General features: G+C 41.3%; 1 protein-coding gene across 2 annotated transcripts in view; it reads right to left on the reverse strand.

Moving 5' to 3' along the window:
- The window catches only part of focad (focadhesin), a 75,693-nt gene that overhangs the window by 35,751 nt on the left and 20,626 nt on the right, over positions 1–19,316 (reverse strand). Inside the window, exons 1-7 of one of the 2 annotated variants that reach the window (XM_049568014.1) lie at positions 14,649–15,435; positions 12,521–12,622; positions 11,972–12,197; positions 10,989–11,198; positions 10,760–10,847; positions 7,973–8,166; positions 2,022–2,282 (exon numbers count right to left, since the gene is read on the reverse strand). In XM_049568014.1, the coding sequence (XP_049423971.1) occupies positions 2,022–2,282; positions 7,973–8,166; positions 10,760–10,847; positions 10,989–11,198; positions 11,972–12,175 (957 nt within the window). In that variant the 5' untranslated portion in view covers positions 12,176–12,197; positions 12,521–12,622; positions 14,649–15,435. Of the gene's footprint in view, positions 1–2,021; positions 2,283–7,972; positions 8,167–10,759; positions 10,848–10,988; positions 11,199–11,971; positions 12,198–12,520; positions 12,623–14,648; positions 15,436–19,316 lie in introns of those variants that run through there. The other variant, XM_049568013.1, reaches the window with a different exon arrangement.

Below are 19,316 nucleotides of genomic sequence, written 5' to 3' on the forward strand. Positions count from 1 at the left end.
TGCGTCTTCTTTTCCTCGCAGATGACGGTTCGGGTTCATTCTCTCCTGTTGCGTGGTAAGTGTGGTCCATTCGCAAACTTTATAACTAAAAAAACTTTTCACTACTCTCCATCGACGAACTCCTAACACTCTGCTGTTTCTTCCTCCTTCTTCCTTCCTTCCGCTGTCTTCGTTGGTTCATTTATACACGAGAAATGCATTCTCTGGCTGGCTGGATTGTCCGCTCGGGCTGCCTTACATACATGGCGGCGCAAGATGGCGACCTCTCTAAAGCAAGGCCCTTGCTATACATATATATATATATATATATATATATATATATAAAAGCATAATTATAAGGCTACGAAAACCAAACGAATTTTATTTTATAGCGATTATACACTTGTATACACGTAGAATATTCAGATTCAGATTCAGATTGACAATAAACCATGCCAAATATTACACACTAGCCCTTTAATCTTGCTTATAAAAAAATTAAACCAATTGCTTTAAAAAAGGTACGTAAACATGAATGGTGGATTCAAACCCAGGACCCTCTTGCCATGAGGCGACAGAACTAACCACTGCACCACTGGGCCAATCATGATTCTAACAGGTCTCTGTATTTACTGTACATCAAATTCAGAGAGAACCAGAATTTTATTTAAAACAGGCCCTTATTTCTAGGAGGTTGGAGTAAGTCACACATGCAAGTCACAAGAAACTCTCAAGACTTCACCATTAATTCTTCAGCAAGTCCCAAGTTATTGTGGTGGGAATCAAACAAGTCAAGTTGAGTCGAGTCTCCAGTAAGTCAAGCAAATGCTCAGGTCATGAATCAAGTCATCTGAAATTCTAATTATCTTGTCAAACGATAGTTTTCTAGCTGATGTTTGACCAGCAACTAAATCAGCTAAAAAGACACATTCACATACTTTTCTTTGTGGGTTGGGTGTTGCCCGATGAAGTTTAATGTTGTGGTGGTCCTGCCACTGATTTCTGAGCTTCAGTCCTTGCATACCACTGCTTTCTTCTGACCACTGACATGAACAACATAATTCAAGAATTCCAGATGTTATTATTTTTTGGACTAGCCTACTCCATGATAGTTGCTGTATGTGTTGGCCTCTGCTGGTCTGGGCACTGCCGAGGTGCCTTTGAGCAAGGCACCGAACCCCCCAACCGCTTGGAGAGCCTGTCATGGGCAGCTCACTCTGACATCTCTCCACTTAGTGCATGTATAGGTCCAGTTTGTGCATGTGTGTGTTCGGACCTGTGTGTAATTGACAACGGAGTGAAAAAACTGAATTTCCCCTCGGTGATTAATAAAGTATATAAAATTAAATTAATTTTAAAAAAAACAATTTAAAAAAAATCACTGTTAGTCAAGCTCAAGTCCTCAAATGTGCAACTCAAATCCTCCACCTCTGTCTCAAGTTAAGGCTAACAACACTTCCTCCATGTTTACCTGTTGTCTTGATGAATTCAGAGTAATGTACATTAACACAAGTCTTCCAGTGGCTCAATATGCATAATCCCTACAGTACAGTAGAGGACCCTTCCCGAATGTTTCTTTAGGCTGTATTTGTGACCAGCCATATTTGTTTGTGCTGAGTATTATTTGAATACTGGCTTCAATGTTTTGGTATTGTACACCTAATAATGACCACTGAAATTATGCAACTTTACATGTTATACTAATGATAACAAACTTCCCTCGCACTCCTTTAAAGGTAAATGCACCCACATGTATTAGAGTGCTGTTACTTGCAGGGATAAAAAAAACTGAAACAAATCTGGTTCACGCATGAAGGTCACTGTGTTCTCTATCACACTTTATTGGAAACACGTTGTATAGCCAGGTGAGTTTTAACAGAACAAAAGGCAGGAGTAGCATTACTCATTTAGCCTTGAGATGAAATGTGAATAATTTATTTTTCACTAAGCACCTTATTCAAATATTCAAGTCCTTTATGAAAAGCTGAAGAGAAAGTGCTTTAACAGAGAGCATCGTGAACTAAGCCTTGTGGATTATCTACCTGGCAGGGGTCGGCTGCAGCGATGGCCTGGCTCGCATTCAGAGCCAGCTGGCAGACGTCTTCCTGACCCGTAATGATGAGATAGGTCACAATGAGGGCGAGGGAGCGGATTTGGCTCTGGCTGGACGACAGGGCCGAGCTGACCGACAGCAGCCAATCGGCTGCTGCTGCTGGATCATCTGCCACTTTACGCAGCGTGGATAGAGCCACACCGAGCTCGCTGTACCAGGAGCTGAGAGGAAGTGCCAGCGGTGGAGCAGACTGAGCAGAAGAGAGAGATAAAGAAATGAAATCAGTAAATCGGTTGCATGCTAAAATCTGTGATTCAACAGATTAAATGGATGAACATGTGAAAAAGAAGAAACGTCAAAGCAGAAATTGTACATTGTGTAAGCCATAAGGAAAGCGTCAGCCTTTAAAAACATAGCATGGCCGATTGTTCCACAATAATTTACTGTATGTTGGACTGTAAATCAAAAGCATATGTGATTCTAACCAATGTTGGTGAGTGAGAGTTTACACTGACACTGCCAAAATCTTTGAGTTTGAACAAAAACCTTAATTACCACAAGCACTGGTGTTCCCTCCACAATAAGTGAGCTGTAAGGCAAACTCAACATGTGCTATACACATTCACAACTCTGAACATGAGGTGTTCAAGTCCAATTGAAATCACAAACATCCTTTGTTACGGACAAAAATCTCAACTACAGTAATCTTTAAATTGAATGGTACTGGATGATTGGTCAGCTGTCTGTCTCTAGCTCTCTTTTTCATTTCTTACACAACTACATCTGTCATTTTTTGTGTGAACAACTAAGTGCAAAACTACACTCTTGGACAGAAAAAGAACCCATCCATATTCCAAAGGTTTTAGAGAACCCAGCAGAGGGGATTTAAAATAGTTATTGAGTACATTACTCATATCTCTCTCCTATTCATAAAGGTTTTAGTTTAAATGGTTGGCCTGGAGCCAAGAGAACCACGTCCAGCAGCCTTGGGGTCCATGAGTCTCCTGAAGGGCCGGAGCTGATGTGGTCCAGCACACCCCACAACAATCATGGTTCACAATCATGTCTAGAGTCTTTATTATTTCAATAGTGCAGTTGAGCTGGGAACCTGAACTTGGCTCCCAATTAGAAACAAATACAAAATGCCAAGTACCAGGTAACCGTAAAAAAAAAAAAAAAAAGTTTGGCAGACTGTGGTATTGTTGCCGTGACATGACGATAAAGATAAAGAAGTAATATGAACTGACAACTGATTTAAAACATGGGTAAACATTTGAATATTTGAGGGTGGATCTTTTAACACCCATGCTTTCAACACTCCTCCAAAAAGGGTTCTTAATGAAACCCTTTGTCTTATAAAGAACCCCTGAAGAACTAGACTCACAAATCAGTCTTTAGACGCTTTGCTTTACTAAAGACTGATGACTTTCTCCCTGATTTTGTGTTTAGATGGGCGGATACAATTTCAGAGTTTAAAAAAACTCCCTTTCGTTGCAGAACCAATAGTAAATCCGCAGGGCGGTCCTTCGGTGGCTCGCTGAACTCTTGTGCTCGTAAACATAGTCCGACTAGAAACACCTGTAGTGGTACAAAATGGCTCAAGTCACTGTAAGTCCTTCATTTCCACAATCTTGTGGACTGAGCGCACGTTTGATAAAACGGAGTTAAATCTCTCGGCATCCACTTTCAAGCTCTCTCTGTGTGTTTGTGTCCTTGCGGACGAGAAAAGGGGGAGCGCACATTTCCAGGAGGGCGTGTCCTTTTCAAAAATGCAAGAGGCGTTGCTTTGTTGCCGGCCGTTTTCTCCGGTGTGTTAAACACACTTTAGAAAGGAGTGTCCGCAGACTATCAGAAGGCAGAGATCTCTAATTGTCTGGTGGCGAGACTACTGAAGAACAGTTCCTTAAACAAAAAAAAAAAAGGGTTCTTCGAAGCAAATGTGTCTCCGAAAAACCTCGGCCCTTCAGGAAGAACCTCTCTGAAACCCTTATTTCTAGAGCCTGACCGATATATTGCTCTGCCGATATTAGTTTTTCAAAGATATATCGGTAACAGTGTATACTTTGTCCAATATGTACTGTACACATGTGAAAACTTTTTTTTTTTAACAGGAGGTAATGCAGAAAAACATGAAGATAACCCGCAAAAAGCTGTGTAACAAGTAAAAATATGTATATCTTCTGTGCAGTAGATGTGTAATATTTTGACCTCTAAACCACTATTATCGAGCTACAATAGCTTTAATTTCGATAGTCAATGACACAAGTTGAACCTTTGACCCCGTCATCACATTCGTCACCGATGTGGAGGACTCCAGCCATAAAACTTTGCAGCCTGAGGATGAGGTGGCAGCCTACATCAAGTTCAAGACACCCAAGGAGGATCCTTTTGAGGTATTATGGTGGTGAAAAGAGCATGCTAAAATGTTTCCTAACCTGGCAGTGATTGCACGGAATGTTTTCACCATCCTGACATCAAGCAGGATTTGTAATTCAAGAACAGAGAACCCAGCTTCATGCGAGTGACTGTAGCCTGTGTGTGTTTAATCACAGGTGCGGGTTAGGGGTTAGGGTCGGGACATTTATAAAAGGGTGCAGGCTGGTGTGGCTTTGACTTAGACATAATGACGGGTAACGGGTCGGTTCTGATACTGAGCTTTACGGGTGGGTATGGGTTTTCAAAAACTGACCCATGCAGGACTTGATATCAGTATCGACATCAGCCCCAAAAATCAGTCAGGCTCTCCTTATTTCTAAGAGTGTATTAATGTCTGTATTAATGTCTGAAAATGTATCTGTCCCCATGTTTAAACCATATCATGAAGGAGACATAAGCTAAAAAGGTTGTCGCTCAAAGTTCAGGGTTCTTTTGGTGTCACAGCTGCTAATCAGTCACTGATAGACTGGTGACGGCAATATGCAAATACAGTTAAAAAAAAACTATAAAAACAAAAAAGAGACAACAGAAACTAGTTGGTGTACGCACAGTGCGTTGTTTCAAAAAACAAAAACTATTCAGTAATAAAGTAGTTTTTACAGCAAGTAAAAAATATAGAAATAATAATGTTTTCCTTTCAGATACTGACCTGTTTGCTTTAAAATTGAACTCTATTTGGACTTTGCTACCAAGCATCAGTAAAGTGTGACCCCCTACTGAGGGCCGTATGGGGACTGCAGGGTGCAATAATCTAAAGCTGAATGAATGTGATTTGTGTGGATTTCATAACCACACATTTGTAAGATTTACTCAAAAAGTGAAAATCACATGTAAAGTAAAAGATAGATGGAGATGTGACAAAGAAGAAAAAAACAAAAAAACTAAAATATCACAAAGCTTTTCTTGTTCCTGACATCACTGCAGGGGAGCCTTGTGTCTTGTTTGAAGAAATGACATTTTTCATTCGTACAACGTGACTCATGAGAAACATGTTCTAGATGATGTTATTTCAGTAAAAGTATTATTCAACTTGTCACTCATTTCTCAAATAACTGACATGGTTTCAGGGAAAAATAGGATTTTTTTCCTACTCCTAAATCCTTTTTCTTTTTTGGACACACACACACACACACACACACACACACACACACACATATTTGTACACTGTATATGGGACGTGCTGGTACCCCACCTCACAACCCACAGTACTCAAAGGATTTACCGCCAATGCCACAGTGCCAGAGACCATAGGGCTCCCCCAGAGGTCCTGTTGCCATGCCGTGACAGGTCAAAGTCAAGTCCGATCCAAGGAGGCCCCACAGCGGATGGCGGATACCTCCTGGGTACCAGCATGTCCCATGAATCTTCAATCAAATTGGGATCTGGGGACTTTGGTGGCCAGATTGACACCTTCATCTCTTTGTCACATTCCTCAGGCCATTTCGGAGTGTTTTTATCTTATGTGGCATGGTGCCTTGTCCTGCTGGGGGGGCACTGCTATCTGGGATTGCCGTTGCCATGAGGGGGGTACTGTAGAGGCAGATAATGTATCGTGTATTCATGCGTATGTAATGTATTTTGCAAATAAAGTAATCCCGCTGGCTGTAACTTTTCTCCGTGGTTCTCCGAGTCTCTTCATTTCAGTGTTTGCTGAAGTTGAGCAATTTCCTTACAATACTTGGTCTGCAGCAGTATTTGGGTGGGTGGAGCATGTCAAGTGGCATCCACATAAAAGGCAGGGCCCAAGGTTTCAACCAATGATCACCTTCACCTGTCAGTGGTTTTCATGTTGTGGTCTGCAAAAGTTTGGGAACCCCTGGTCAAAATTTCGTTTACTGTGAATAGTTAAGTAAGTAGAAGATGAACTGATCTCAAAAAGGCATGAACTTAAAGATGGAACATGCCTTTCAGTATTTCAAGCAAGATTATTGTATTACTTTTGTTTTATACAACTTTAGAGTGAGAAAACGGAGAGGAACACTATGCAAATGTTTGGGCACCCCAAGATATTTGAGCTCTCAGACAACCTCTACCAGGGTCTCAGACCTTAATTAACTTGTTAGGGCTATAGCTTGTTCACAGTCATCACTAGGAAGGACCAGGGGATGCAAATTTTAAAGCTTTATAAATACTCCCGACTCCTGAAACCTTGTCCCAACAATCAGCAGCCATGGGCTCCTCTAAACAGCTGCCTAGCACTCTGAAAACTAAAATAACTGATGCCCACAAAGCAGGAGATGACTCTATGAAGATAGCAAAGTGTTTTCAGGTAGCCGTTTCCTCAGTTGGTAATGTAATTACAGTAAGAAATGACAGATGACAGGAACTGTGAAGGTCAGGTTGAGGTCTGGAAGACCAGGAAAACTTTCCGAGATAGCTGCTCATAGGATTGTGCAAAAGGCAAATCAAAACCACCATTTGACTGCAAAAGACCTGCAGGAAGATTTATCAGACTCTGGAGTGGCGCAGCAACGCCTGTACAAATATGACCTTCATCAAAGAGTCATCAGAAGAAAAACTTTCCTGTGTCTGCATCACAAAATTCAGCATTATAAGTTTGCAGAGGAACATCTTAACAAGCCTGATGCTTTTTGGAAACAAGTCCTGTGGACTGATTAAGTTAAAATAGAACTTTTTGGGCGCAGTGAGCAAAGGAATGTTTGGAGAAAAATGGGTACAGAATTTCATGAAAAGACCACCTGTCCATCTGTTAAACATGGGGATGGATCGATCATGCTTTGGGCTTGTGTTGCAGCCAGTGGCACAGGGAACATTTCACAGGAAGAGTGAAGAATGGATTCAGTTAAAGTCCAGCAAATTCTGGAAGCAAACCTAAACACACCTCGAAATCCACAATGGACAACCTCAACAGGAGCAAGCTGAAGGTTTTGCCATGGCCCTCACAGTCCCCTGACCTAAACACCATTTTAAATATGTGGATAGACCTCTAAAGAACAGTGCATACAAGATGGTCCAAGAATCTCACAGAACTAGAAGCCTTTTGCAGGAAGAATGGGTGAATATCCCCCAAACAAGATCTGACAGACTCTTAGCTGGTCACAAAAAGCATTTAGAAGCTGTGATACTTGCCAAAGGGGGTGCTATTAAGTACTGACCATGCAGGGTGCCCAAACTTTTGCTCCAGGCCCCTTTCATGTTTTGTTATTTTGAAAATGTGAAAGATTAAAATTGAAAAGTAATCTTGCTTAAAATATTAAAGAAATGTGTCATCTTTAATTTCTTGCCTTTTGGAACTAAGTTCATCCTCAATTCATCCTACTTACTGAACTACTCACAGTATAAAAAGTTTGACCAGAGGTGCCCAAACTTTTGCATGCCACTGTAAGTCTTATACCTTGCCCTATGTGTCCTATTTCTGTAACAGTGTGGAATATGTTGTACCTGATCCTCCATACCTGTCTAAGAGTCAATCAATGAGCCTACACACAGAGGATCAACAAATGAGAACTCATGGAAACATGAGTGAAGCAGCCTCAGTGTTACCTGTCGGGGTTTGTCTGTCTCTCTGCTGATGCGGCGGAGCAAGCTCTGGGCCAAGTCCTGGTTGAGGTTGTGTGTCCGTCGGTCAGCCAGCGGCTCGGTGAGGCCCGAGCAGGACAGAAGTTGCAGCACGGGAAGAACCAGGACTGGACTCAACCAGGGCGACAGCTCAGCCTGCTCAGGGACTAATCTCAGTGCTGTGGCAATGAAAGAGAGAGGAGAGCAAAATCCCATGTAGGGTAAAGAATCCATCTGGACAAATGAGGTTATAAAGAAGGATAAAGGAGGCGAAACAAAAAGAATGAAATAAACAACAGAGCAACAGAGGGGAACTTAAACATACCACCATGGGAAATTATGTAGAAAGGAAGGATTATGGTAGCTTAACTAGAATCTATAATGTATGAATAAATCACACTTTATTTATCACATTTATATGCAATGCCGTGCACGTTAAAATTTTATTTTGTGGGTCCTGTGATTTAATGATTTCCTACATGGCAAAAAATGTGTATTCTGGCACTAATTACAGTATCATGAAAATAGAGGCAATGTTCTGGCACATGTAAGTACTAACATAAATATTTGAGGTTTCAAGAAGGAACCACAAACTTATTTCATAGCCATATAGTGTTGTGCAAATGTGCCGACTTGTATGCCTGTCTGTAGACTCATATTCAAACCGTATGCAGTGCACTGAGTGAAAGACTCTCTAGTTTATGTTAGCAATCAAGAGGAATTCATTAAATGGACAATGAACACTGCCTCCAAACTGTGTAGTTGTTTCCAAGAACCGCTCTAAGAAATAACAGTTACAGTACAGATCAGGTCCTGCAGGATAGCACATGGTCTTAGGGGCATGGTGCAAGAGCATTAAGGGTGTGTAAAACTCTACTTTTGCTGGTTAAACAGAGCATAATCTGGGTACAAAGTAGAGTTGTACCGATACCGCTACCAGTATCGGAAATGCCTCCGATACTGCCTAAAATGCGGTATCAGGTATCGGCGAGTACAGCCTATGTCCAATGCAATATCACGTAATGCCTCACATCATTACGCATACGTACGCTACAGGCAAACGAAACGGAAACAGAGCGGAGTTTAAAAAGCATTCTACTGTAGCCTTTGAAATGTCTTTTTTTACCTAATTGTGTGGCTGCACTTTAACCTGTGTCTTCATCTGTGTCAACACTGGATAATAATAATTAAAAAAAAGTTTTATGGCATTTATTCTACTATTATGTATTTATTTCTTAATGTTTTATGTTTTACATAGAGTTTTAGGAGTTGAGACATACAACAATTCATATCCCATCCATTTTTATTTTACACGCTGGTATCGGATCGGTACTCAGCATCGGCAGATACCTAAGGTTCAGGGATCGGAATCAGTATTGGGAAGGAAAAATTGGTATTGGTACATCTCTAGTACAAAGTAAGGCACAAGGGGCAAAGGGGTTGTATTTAGTGCTGTGGTCCTGTAAAATTCACCTAAAGTTACCTAAAACACCAATCCAAGGCATACCCAAAGTAAACTGAAAGCTGCTCTTGTTCCATTTTTAGAACAAGTACATGCATGGTCTCGTGTGAAAGTGTTTAGTTTTTTCCCCAACAGTCATTGAGTTTTATAAGTTTTAACACACTGAAATAAAGGTTTTTCTTTTGAGCTTCGCCTGCATACTGTCTTGAAAAAAAAAATAATGCTGCAGATGATTAGAGCTGGGAGGTATTAGCTGCAGCTAAAATGGGATCATAGCATGAAGCCTCATCCAAAGTAGTCCACATTCAAAGTAGATAACAATATCACCGAAAATAAACACTGTGCGTATTTTTTCTCAGGTTTTGTCCTGTGTGAATACAATATGAGTAAAAAACAAGTTAACAAAGATGGAAATCTCTATTTAGGAGCTTACTGTATATAACAACACTTCCAGAAACCCCAAGTTAATGAGAAAGACTGTTTTTTTCCCCTTAAGACAACATAGGAGCCATTTGTTTATCATTTATGTAAATTGATAACACTGTGTGGGGCCTGTAAGGAGTTCAAATCTCCTGTGGTGCTTCATAGTGTCACTGACCCATAAGTGTTTGTTATTTTTGTCTGACAGAAGCGTTTATTGAGCCTGCTGTGGTGGTTTTATCTTGGAATGATCAGCATTAATGGCACCGTGAGGAGCAGAGCTTTCGAAAGATAGGTCGCATGAGTAAACCACTTAAACAACAATAAACACAGCAGTTGTTTAGATATCTTAATCATCATTTATCAACTCAGGAGGGCCCATGGACGGGCTGTCGGATTTTTAATTACAGGATGTCATTCATATTTTCCTCATTAACGATGTATTATTTCATCCACCTGCAACCCATCCACACGTCCCGATGTGTGTAACAAGCAGAGTGAATGCACACTGTGAACTATGTAGGCGCATCTTACTACCACCATTCACTACACACACACTACTAGCACCATTCTGAGTATAGACAAGGTTTTTGTTGGCCAATGGTGCAGTTGCTTTCTGCTAACTGAAACTAGCAATACACCAACAATGTTCCTGACCACACCTCATTTAAGACCTACACGCCCATGAGCACACAAGGGAGAAAATAGACTTGCATTTGCAAGTACAAAGTGCTGGCTGTGAGAAGGACAACTGTGTCTGCCTGAAACTAGCATGTCAGTTGCACTGAGCGCAGAGCGCCTGGTGTAAGATAGGGCCCCTTGGACTGTGTCAAGCACTGGGTGTCTCACCCACAGCTGCACAACAACAGACTTATCTAAGATGGTTTTACCCAGATTGAGGAGGCTGGTCTGCTGAGCAGCAGGGACCTCTAACAGGAGCAGGGCCACGCCCATCAGCAGCTCGTCCAATGGCAGCTCCTACAGATAGAAACAATAAAGGTTAGATAAAGCACAAATTATGACGTGTGTAAGTGTGTGACACTGATGATGGACTTGTCCAGAGTAATCCAAAAAATAAGAACGTAAAGTTCAATTGAATCATAAAGGTTGCTGTGTCACCTGTTGACAGGCACGTAGGAGCTGCTGTAATAAGCTGAGAAGAGGTCGGCAGTCTCCATTTAACTTGAGGCAGCGATGGCAGGCACAAAGCAGCTGCAGAAGCAGCCCGGCTCTCTCAGTCCTCCAGCGCTCCTCACAGGCTGGGACCAGACCCTGAAGCAGTGTATCTACAAATCCACACAGCTCCAGCACCGCCTCCACACTGTCCACCTGCCATCACACACACCACAACACATTTTAATGTGCTTATTTTCTCATCGAACCAAGTAGTAGACCACATTTTCCCTCAAAACATATTAGTGAAGGGGCGTCGATGGCTTAGTGGATAGAGCAGGCTCTGTCCTTGCTGCAGCGGCCGGGTTAAATTCCAGCCTGCAGCCCTTTGCTGAGCATCATCCATGCCACGCCCTTAATTATGCATAACTTTAAGCCTTAATTAACATTTAAACAAGTGAGGTGTATAAAAATCCACCCCTGGTACAGTTGTTATGAATGTTGAAATTAGCTATAGAGACCAAACTGTATTTTTTTTGTACCAGGCTGTAGACTGCTGTAAAGTTGGGCATTTTAACATGGGGGTCTGTGTGGAATGACTTGCTCTTGGAGCCAGCCTCAAGTGGCCATTAGGAGAACTGCAGTTTTTGGCACTTCTGCATTGGTTTCATTTTTCAGCCCTGGAGGTTTCTGCTTGGTCATACAAGCGAGGCTACAGCAGAAATAACACCGAATAGACTAAACTGAGTAACGATGCCTTTAACTGCTTACACATTTCAATTTTCATTTGTTATTTCATCTTTTAAATGTTACATAATCACACTTAAAATTACATCAGCTCCTGTGGGCAGAGATTTCTCAGTGCAAGACAGAATGTAAAGATGCTTTTGCTCAATAGTCTTTAATATAAAATGAACTCAAGAGAGAAAAAATAATTTGAGGCCTCTCATGGATTATTGCCTAAATGCACTCTGAAAAAAGCATGTCACCTGCATGTGTGGCACCAGCTGACAGAGGCAGTGTAGCAGGCTGTCAGACACTGCGGAGTCCTGCGTCTGGTCCTTGTTCTGGAGGATTGATCCAGCTCCTGGTCGTATGGGCAGCAGCACCCTGAGGAGACTGTGCCGCAGGAGGGCGTATTGGGGTTGCCTCTGAGGTTCACAGTAGAGGTACTGCAGGAAGGGGGCCAGCATGGTGATGTGGGCTGGTTCATTTCTGAAGAATATATACAGCATGTAGTGTGTTGATAAGAACATCCAATACAATCCAAACCTCACAGTGTTGACCTGTATCAATCTGCCTTCAGAGGTCGTTGCTACGTGTGAAACTGAAACTTCCTTAGATTTCAAAAGAAATAAAACTGTATGTGTCGTGGTGTGTGTCTGGATGTGTTTGTCATAACTGCATGACAACAGCTGATAGTGGTGTGATGAGTTCTCTGGGATGGGGTGCTTGCCACAGATGGCTTTGAAATTCATGCAGTGACGGAGGGAGTGATTGGATGGAGGGTTCAAGGCCTCTGTGGCAGCCATGCTAACCTGTCAGCAGCCTGCTGGATGAAGTCATCAATCTCCAGCAGCAGAGCTGGCCAGCAGTCCACGCGGTTCTCCAGCGCGGTGATGTATGGGTGGGGGCTGCTCCTGCAAAACAACGGGACAGAGCAAAGGCCATGTTCACATCATAGACCACAGATGTGACCCAGATGGTGCTAGATCTGCCAGATGAAAAGTTAAAGAATCGCCAATGTAATCACAATGCATCCTGTGGGGAACATGAATCTCCGGACCAAAATGAATGGCAACCCAACCATTGGTTGTTGAGACATTTCACAGCTTGGATCCAATCCATCTGGTAGATGCTGACATACTGTAGAAGATGTTCCCAGAATAGTAGATAGGAAAGAAAAGCCAGAGAATCACCAAAGTCAGCACTGTAGGAATAGAGGTCCCAGAGGGGTGAACTTCAGTAACTTCTCCCACAGGTTGCTCGTCCTATGGTTGATAACTGAATGTAAGTGATTTTTGTACCTAAAGTAAAATCTTTTTAAGTGCCTCTACGGAATCAAATTATCTATGGAATCAAATTATAGAGCAGCTGTGAAATAAAAGCAAGTGAGTCAAAATCTAGCATGATCTCCCAGTAAGGATGCACAGTGTTCACCTAGTGACACTGGAATTTTGTTATTTATTATTCATCAAAGTTATATTATCATAGTGTGGCAACAATGAAAGCCTAATAATATCCAATGCAATCCATCTGATAGCTGATGACTCATTGACTATAAAGGGATCGGAATCACGATACTATATTATCACGATACTTAAGTCACAATACAATATTATTGTGATTTTAATTGCAATGTTGCAATATGCCAAGTATTGCGATAAAATATATTGCATTATATTGGGATTTTTTTTACCTGTTTCCAACTGCAAATAATGTCCCCAATGGAAAACTGTCAACACCCATTTTATCTAATAAAAGTTTTTAGTCTGTTCATCTCAGTCTGTTCATCTCACTTCAGAGTTTTATTTATTTTTTGGCAGCAAAATGGACTGCGAACCAATTGGTTATATAATTCAAGTAGGCTGTCTAAAGTTTAATTAACATTTGTAATATTAATAATTTATATAATTAAAAAAATGTATATTTGGTACTGTGCGATGATACAATATTGCCACACAAAAATATCGCAATACTATGCTGTATCAATTTTTCCCCCCACTCCTATTAAACATGCCTGGATCGGCCCTATATAATCCTTTGCATTAAGATTAGAGGTCTTCACGGGTGCAAAATTAGGTATGCCCGAGAGGAGAGAGGTTCTGGTCTTGGGCCTATTTTATGGCCCCAACAAACCTGGTAATTAAGATTTCTACTAAATGTGCCATTCTACTGCTAAAAATGTTTTATCATTTTGGATTCAAAATACTGTAATGTTTCAGATGTCTATTTTTATATATTATTTATTTATATTTTATTCTATTGTCACTTATTTTGTTGTTGGGAGTTAAACCTGCCCGCCGGCAACCAGTTTACGAAAATTCTAAGCGGCTTAGGGTTGCAGATACAAATACAAATGTTGAAACTTTCATCAATATAGACCCACTACATATCCTTAGTTCGATTAGATTTACCACGATTCAAAAGCTGAATTCATTTTACTGAAACCATGAGCACCAAATATAATTCATTCAGATTTACTGGCTGTGTGGTAAACATGAGAGATGGGAAAAAAGTGGTGACTCCTTTGAAGCCATAAAGTCTGAGTATGCGTCTGTTCCTCGATTATTTATATTCCTTAAGTCCATAAGGGTCCGCCGATCAAAAGAATCAAAACAGTTTTTCACAAGATTAACCTAAGTTGCGAATATTGTTGGGCTCACTATTGAACTTTCCACTGCCTTCAACTCACCTCACTTTAGCTCTTGTAATCTGATCTGGAGTCAGCCTTAATCGTCATGCAAGTTACATACTAACTAACTTACTCTCTGATCCACTTGGGTCTCACCAAGCAAAAACCCCAGAGGATGAAAAATGCAGCCAATGTTGAAGTGCCAAAAACTGTAGTTCCTAAAATGGCCACTTGAGGCTGGCTCCAAGGACTAAGTTAAAACGTTTACATTTTATTAAGGCTTTAAGTAACGCAAAATTAAAGACACTTACACCAAGCCAATGGTCGGCCATTGATGTCACCCAGTCAGTGCAGTGTGCTACGCACCGTTGGCCCCTTATGGGCTTTTTCTTTTTAGCCGTTTCAACATGTTGGTAGTTCAGCTCAGCACACAAGAAGAGAAGTGAGAAAAGCAAACAAACAACTTAAGTCAAGAGGAAGTGAGACCAAAACAAACTTGTAACATGAGGCAAGATTATTTTTCTTTAGCCATTGAGCTCTTTTGCAAAAATGTTTCATGATGGTTTGTGTTATCGTTCACTGGTGCACAGTAAAAACGCTGTGATCTTTCACCACTAGATTGTGCTGTTGATGTGCTAACTGGCTAAGTAGCATTAAGATGGTCTTCCGGTTTCCCTTTTTGAATGACAAGTACAGACTGTCTGCTGCTGTGGAGAGTTATTTCCTCTCGCACAGGCGCAGAACGTACGTGCTGGTTGGACATCAGCTGTAGTCTTTGCAGTGAGTTCATGTGATACATCTTGGCCGAGACACAGCGACTTCAGGCAATGCAGCTAGGGGCATTCAACACCGCTAGTTCTCTGAAGTTGGTTTGGTGAGTCTAAAGAACTAGACTGCTTGAGTGACAGGCTGTCTGCAAAGCTTTACTGCAGGCTATGAGTCACATCCACCCCTCGCTCCTCAACAGCTCCACCCTCTCGTCCAAATATGGTCACTTCTGGGTTCAAAAAACCAAGATGGTGACAGCTGAAAAGCCAAACTCAAGGCCTCAAATAGGGAGTCCACAAACCAGCAGGGGATGGTAGCATGTCCATTCTTTTATACAATCTACGGTTATCACACATAATAATCAATAGACACAAGGACCGCAATAATAGAAAAGGTTCTGACTTGCACCTGATTGACCATAATAAAACATGGACCTTAACCTGTACAGGTCTAGGGTCAGTTCTTGGGTCCTAGGGTCCAAGTAGACCCATGAGGACCTCTAATTGGGGCATCTCTAATATTCACACCATTTCTTCAGGATGTTTCTGAATATCTGCAGTGAAATTGTGATTATTGTTATCTCAATACCAATAGTTCTTCAAGTTTTGCCATCCTCTACCTGTCATGTCCTGACAGTGTAAACAACAGACAGCCTCCTTTTCTCCTGGATTTGCAAATCCATTAAGTCCAGACAAAACACTGAGGTCAAATCCAAGGTGAAGTGTCTGTGTATTGTTAAGACTACAGCGACAGACTGACCAGAGGTCAACACAACAGTGTGTGTGGGGGGTGAACACCACCATCAGGTCCACTTAACCAATGCCTTCCATCAATCATCACCTATCTAAGTGTAGGAAGGAAGTTCAATGTCTGAGCGTGTAACAGCCTGCAGGATGGACTACTCAGCAGCTGAATCCCCTCCTCCTCCTCCTTCTTCTTCCCACTCTTCACACAGTGTAATCTGTCTGACCATCTCTGTCCCCCCTCCTCAGGTTCCCTGTGGCTGTCCAAACCCTCAACTTCAATACCGCCCCCATCCATCAGCCTCTCACACTGCTCGCTACTTTTCAGCTGCCACACAAAGGCAGAGGCAGGAAGTCAAGGCAGAGACCTTCCTCCTTTGAGTTCAACTCCAAGTTCCCAGAGTGCTGGAAGACAAATGGGCCAGGTAAGATCTGTCTGCTGTAACAATCTACTTCCTGGGTATCTTTGCAAGTTACACAAAACTCTGAGGTGAAGTTTGGGTTTGGGACACGGACTGATTTACTATCTGAACACACCACAGGAGCCAAACATCGCTAAAACCTGACCAACCACAAATCTCTGGCAGCAGCCTTTAATCTTGAGGCAATCTTTAACAGGTAATGTATGACAACTTCCTTACAAATTACACTCATCAGACAAAAGTCCAAACAAGCACAGAACATTAGAAACTTAAGCCCTCTATATAGTAGTGCACAAAATAAGTCCTAAAATGTAAAACATGAGTTAGCATTTTTGCACTTCCAGTTCCCTTGTCTCAAAGTCAGTAGGTGTTTTTGAATGGGTATTTGGTAAGATGCCTATAAAGTTTTATTTTCTGCAATAATCCAAAATCCAATGGAAAATTCCCATTGGCTTTTATTCAGGGGAACCAGGGCATTGTTAACATCCAGGTCGGCCTCCCTGCAAAAAAACTTCATCCCCGCAGCACTCTATTGCATGTAATATTAAGCAAAACCAAGGCCAAGAAGCTTTGGTTCCTGAAGGAAAATATCTTCATTTATTTTTTTAAACAGGAAAACCATGTTGACATTTCATTAAGTATAATTTCATTTAATAATTGGCCACAATTGTTTCACTGCGATGCCAACATTACATGGCCAAGCCTTACATGCAACTCAGCTGAACTGTTTGAATTTTTTCACCAACAGCCCAAGAATTTAAGAAGTGTAAAAAAACTAAAAGTCTCCTGAGCTCATGGCTGGAAACCTTTAAGATTAAGCTAAAGTGAACAGTGGAGGATTAAAAACTCATGCTCATGATGAGACAACAGCATCATGGTGTTCTTTGCAACTGACTTTGTGCAACTGGGACATATAGATTGTTATTGTCAACTTCAGCAACCTGTGCTGATGTCATCATAGTGCTAAATCCAACTTGTATTGCATTAGTAATTAAGCACTATGACAATGTGATAAAGATAATATTGTGTTTATATGTTTATATACGGACAAATGGAGCCACTAGAGCTGTGCACATCATATTTGTTAACTAGAAAGTTTTTTTTTAGTAACAAGTGGAAACATGGTAGAGTTAGTCTCTACTAAAACTAATACTGCAGCAATATGGCAACATTTGGATTTGATGCCATCAAAAATGGTGTCCTAACTGGCCCAGAGTAAGGCGGTGCGCCACTTGGAGCTAAACTTTTACTGGACGCCTTATTCCTATTTATTCCTGTCACTCACTTTGACAGCTTGGCAATGGAGGAGGAATGGCTGATTCATGGATTTGCCTTCAGGAATTAACTATAAGATGCCTTCTTATTTCACAACAAAAACCAAAACTACTGTGGCAGCTGACTTGAGACTGAGCTACTCGCAGTTGCTATATTGTATGTTATTGCCAGTAAATATCACAATATAAAACTGTTTTACTGTTTTCTGTTTAAAATAGGTAGATAGCAAGTACTACACTTCTTTTAAGTGGTTACATTCATAATATGATCTCAAGCACAAAGCTAATAGGTACGTGGTTTGTTTACATGATGTACAGAAGTGCATGTTTAATGGATTCAGTGTGGCCAGAGAGCTCTGATGTTATGCGATGCAACTCAGTGCAACGCGATGCTACATAATAGTCAGATGTTCATTTACTGTTGGGACGTGGTGTCATTATGTTACACTTGGTAGCAGCTGCCAAGTCAAGTTGGAAACATGGTCAAATTCTGTATACCGGTCTGATACAATGTTTGGCCTAATATCAAACCAGATTGAAAATTTTCAGACTACACCAACCCTGCATTAAACTACCTATAAACTTATTTCCATTAGCTTTTTTTGCATCTACTTTGTATGTGTGATGTCTCAAGCCCACATGATAACAGTAAGTAAAGAATTATCAATTCAAAACAATGTCACAAGCTATGTTTCCATCCAAAAGTGATTCGAATCATTGGGAAATGCGCATTAAAAGAAATACGAATCCTGTGTATTTCCATTAAATGTACGGACTTTGGTGAAAACTACGAACTTGCGCGAGTTTTCTGCAGAACCGGAAACAAAACAAGTCTCGCATTCTTCTTCTTCTACGTTTTGTAAATGCATTACCGCCTTCCCGACCTAGAGTGTGGATATCACCATGGAGAGAGGTGCGTTACGTCAGACTTAATTCGAACATAACTGTTTCTATCCCCCGTTTTGCGAATCAACATTTTTCGAATCAAACAAAACCTGGCTAAAGCGAGCGTATTTTAATTTGTGCGAATCAGGGGATTTTAATTTGAATTTTGGCGTTTCCATCATAATTTTACGATGCGATACCTCTAGATGTGCATCTAAACAGGCTGATGGAAACATGGCTACAGTTACATAGTTTACCGACCAGAGAGCACTGACTGCTGATTAAATATTGATATTATTACTGACATCAAAAATCCAACGTCAGTCAAGTAATTGTGATGTCTCTATCTAGTATTCTCTGATGGCAAGTTTCTGTTTGTGGCCTTTTCTCTTTCTGTTGTTACTCATGCTAACTACCCAGATTTATTGTAAACAAACAGGTGCTAAGACATTTAGAGGAGGATCTCAATATGGCTATAGGTTAAATACCTATATTTATATTTATACCCATAATATCAGTCCGCAATGTAATTGTAACACAGACACATAATTACAATACGAATGTGCTGATTATTATTTCCCTGTACCTGAGCAGGCAGGCCAGATACATTGAGTATGTGGGAAAGCCTGCAGGGGACAGTTAGGACCAACCACAGCACTACAGCCAGACTAAGATCACATGAGAAAAGAGGTAGTGTGGCGGACAGAGCCCTGAACCTTCCCTGATCCTGCTGGGGGCTGAAGTGGCTCAGAGTCTCAGTGGCAGATTGCACAAGGCAGCAGCGAGCAGACGGTCAACAATGGGCACCAGTGTGCATCCTCCATTAATCCTGCAGCATTTACAGTTACCCAGCAGTGCCAGGCCCGACGACCAATGGAGGGCCAGAC

Source organism: Epinephelus fuscoguttatus, linkage group LG23, assembly GCF_011397635.1.
Source record: "Epinephelus fuscoguttatus linkage group LG23, E.fuscoguttatus.final_Chr_v1".
Taxonomy (NCBI): domain Eukaryota; kingdom Metazoa; phylum Chordata; class Actinopteri; order Perciformes; family Serranidae; genus Epinephelus; species Epinephelus fuscoguttatus.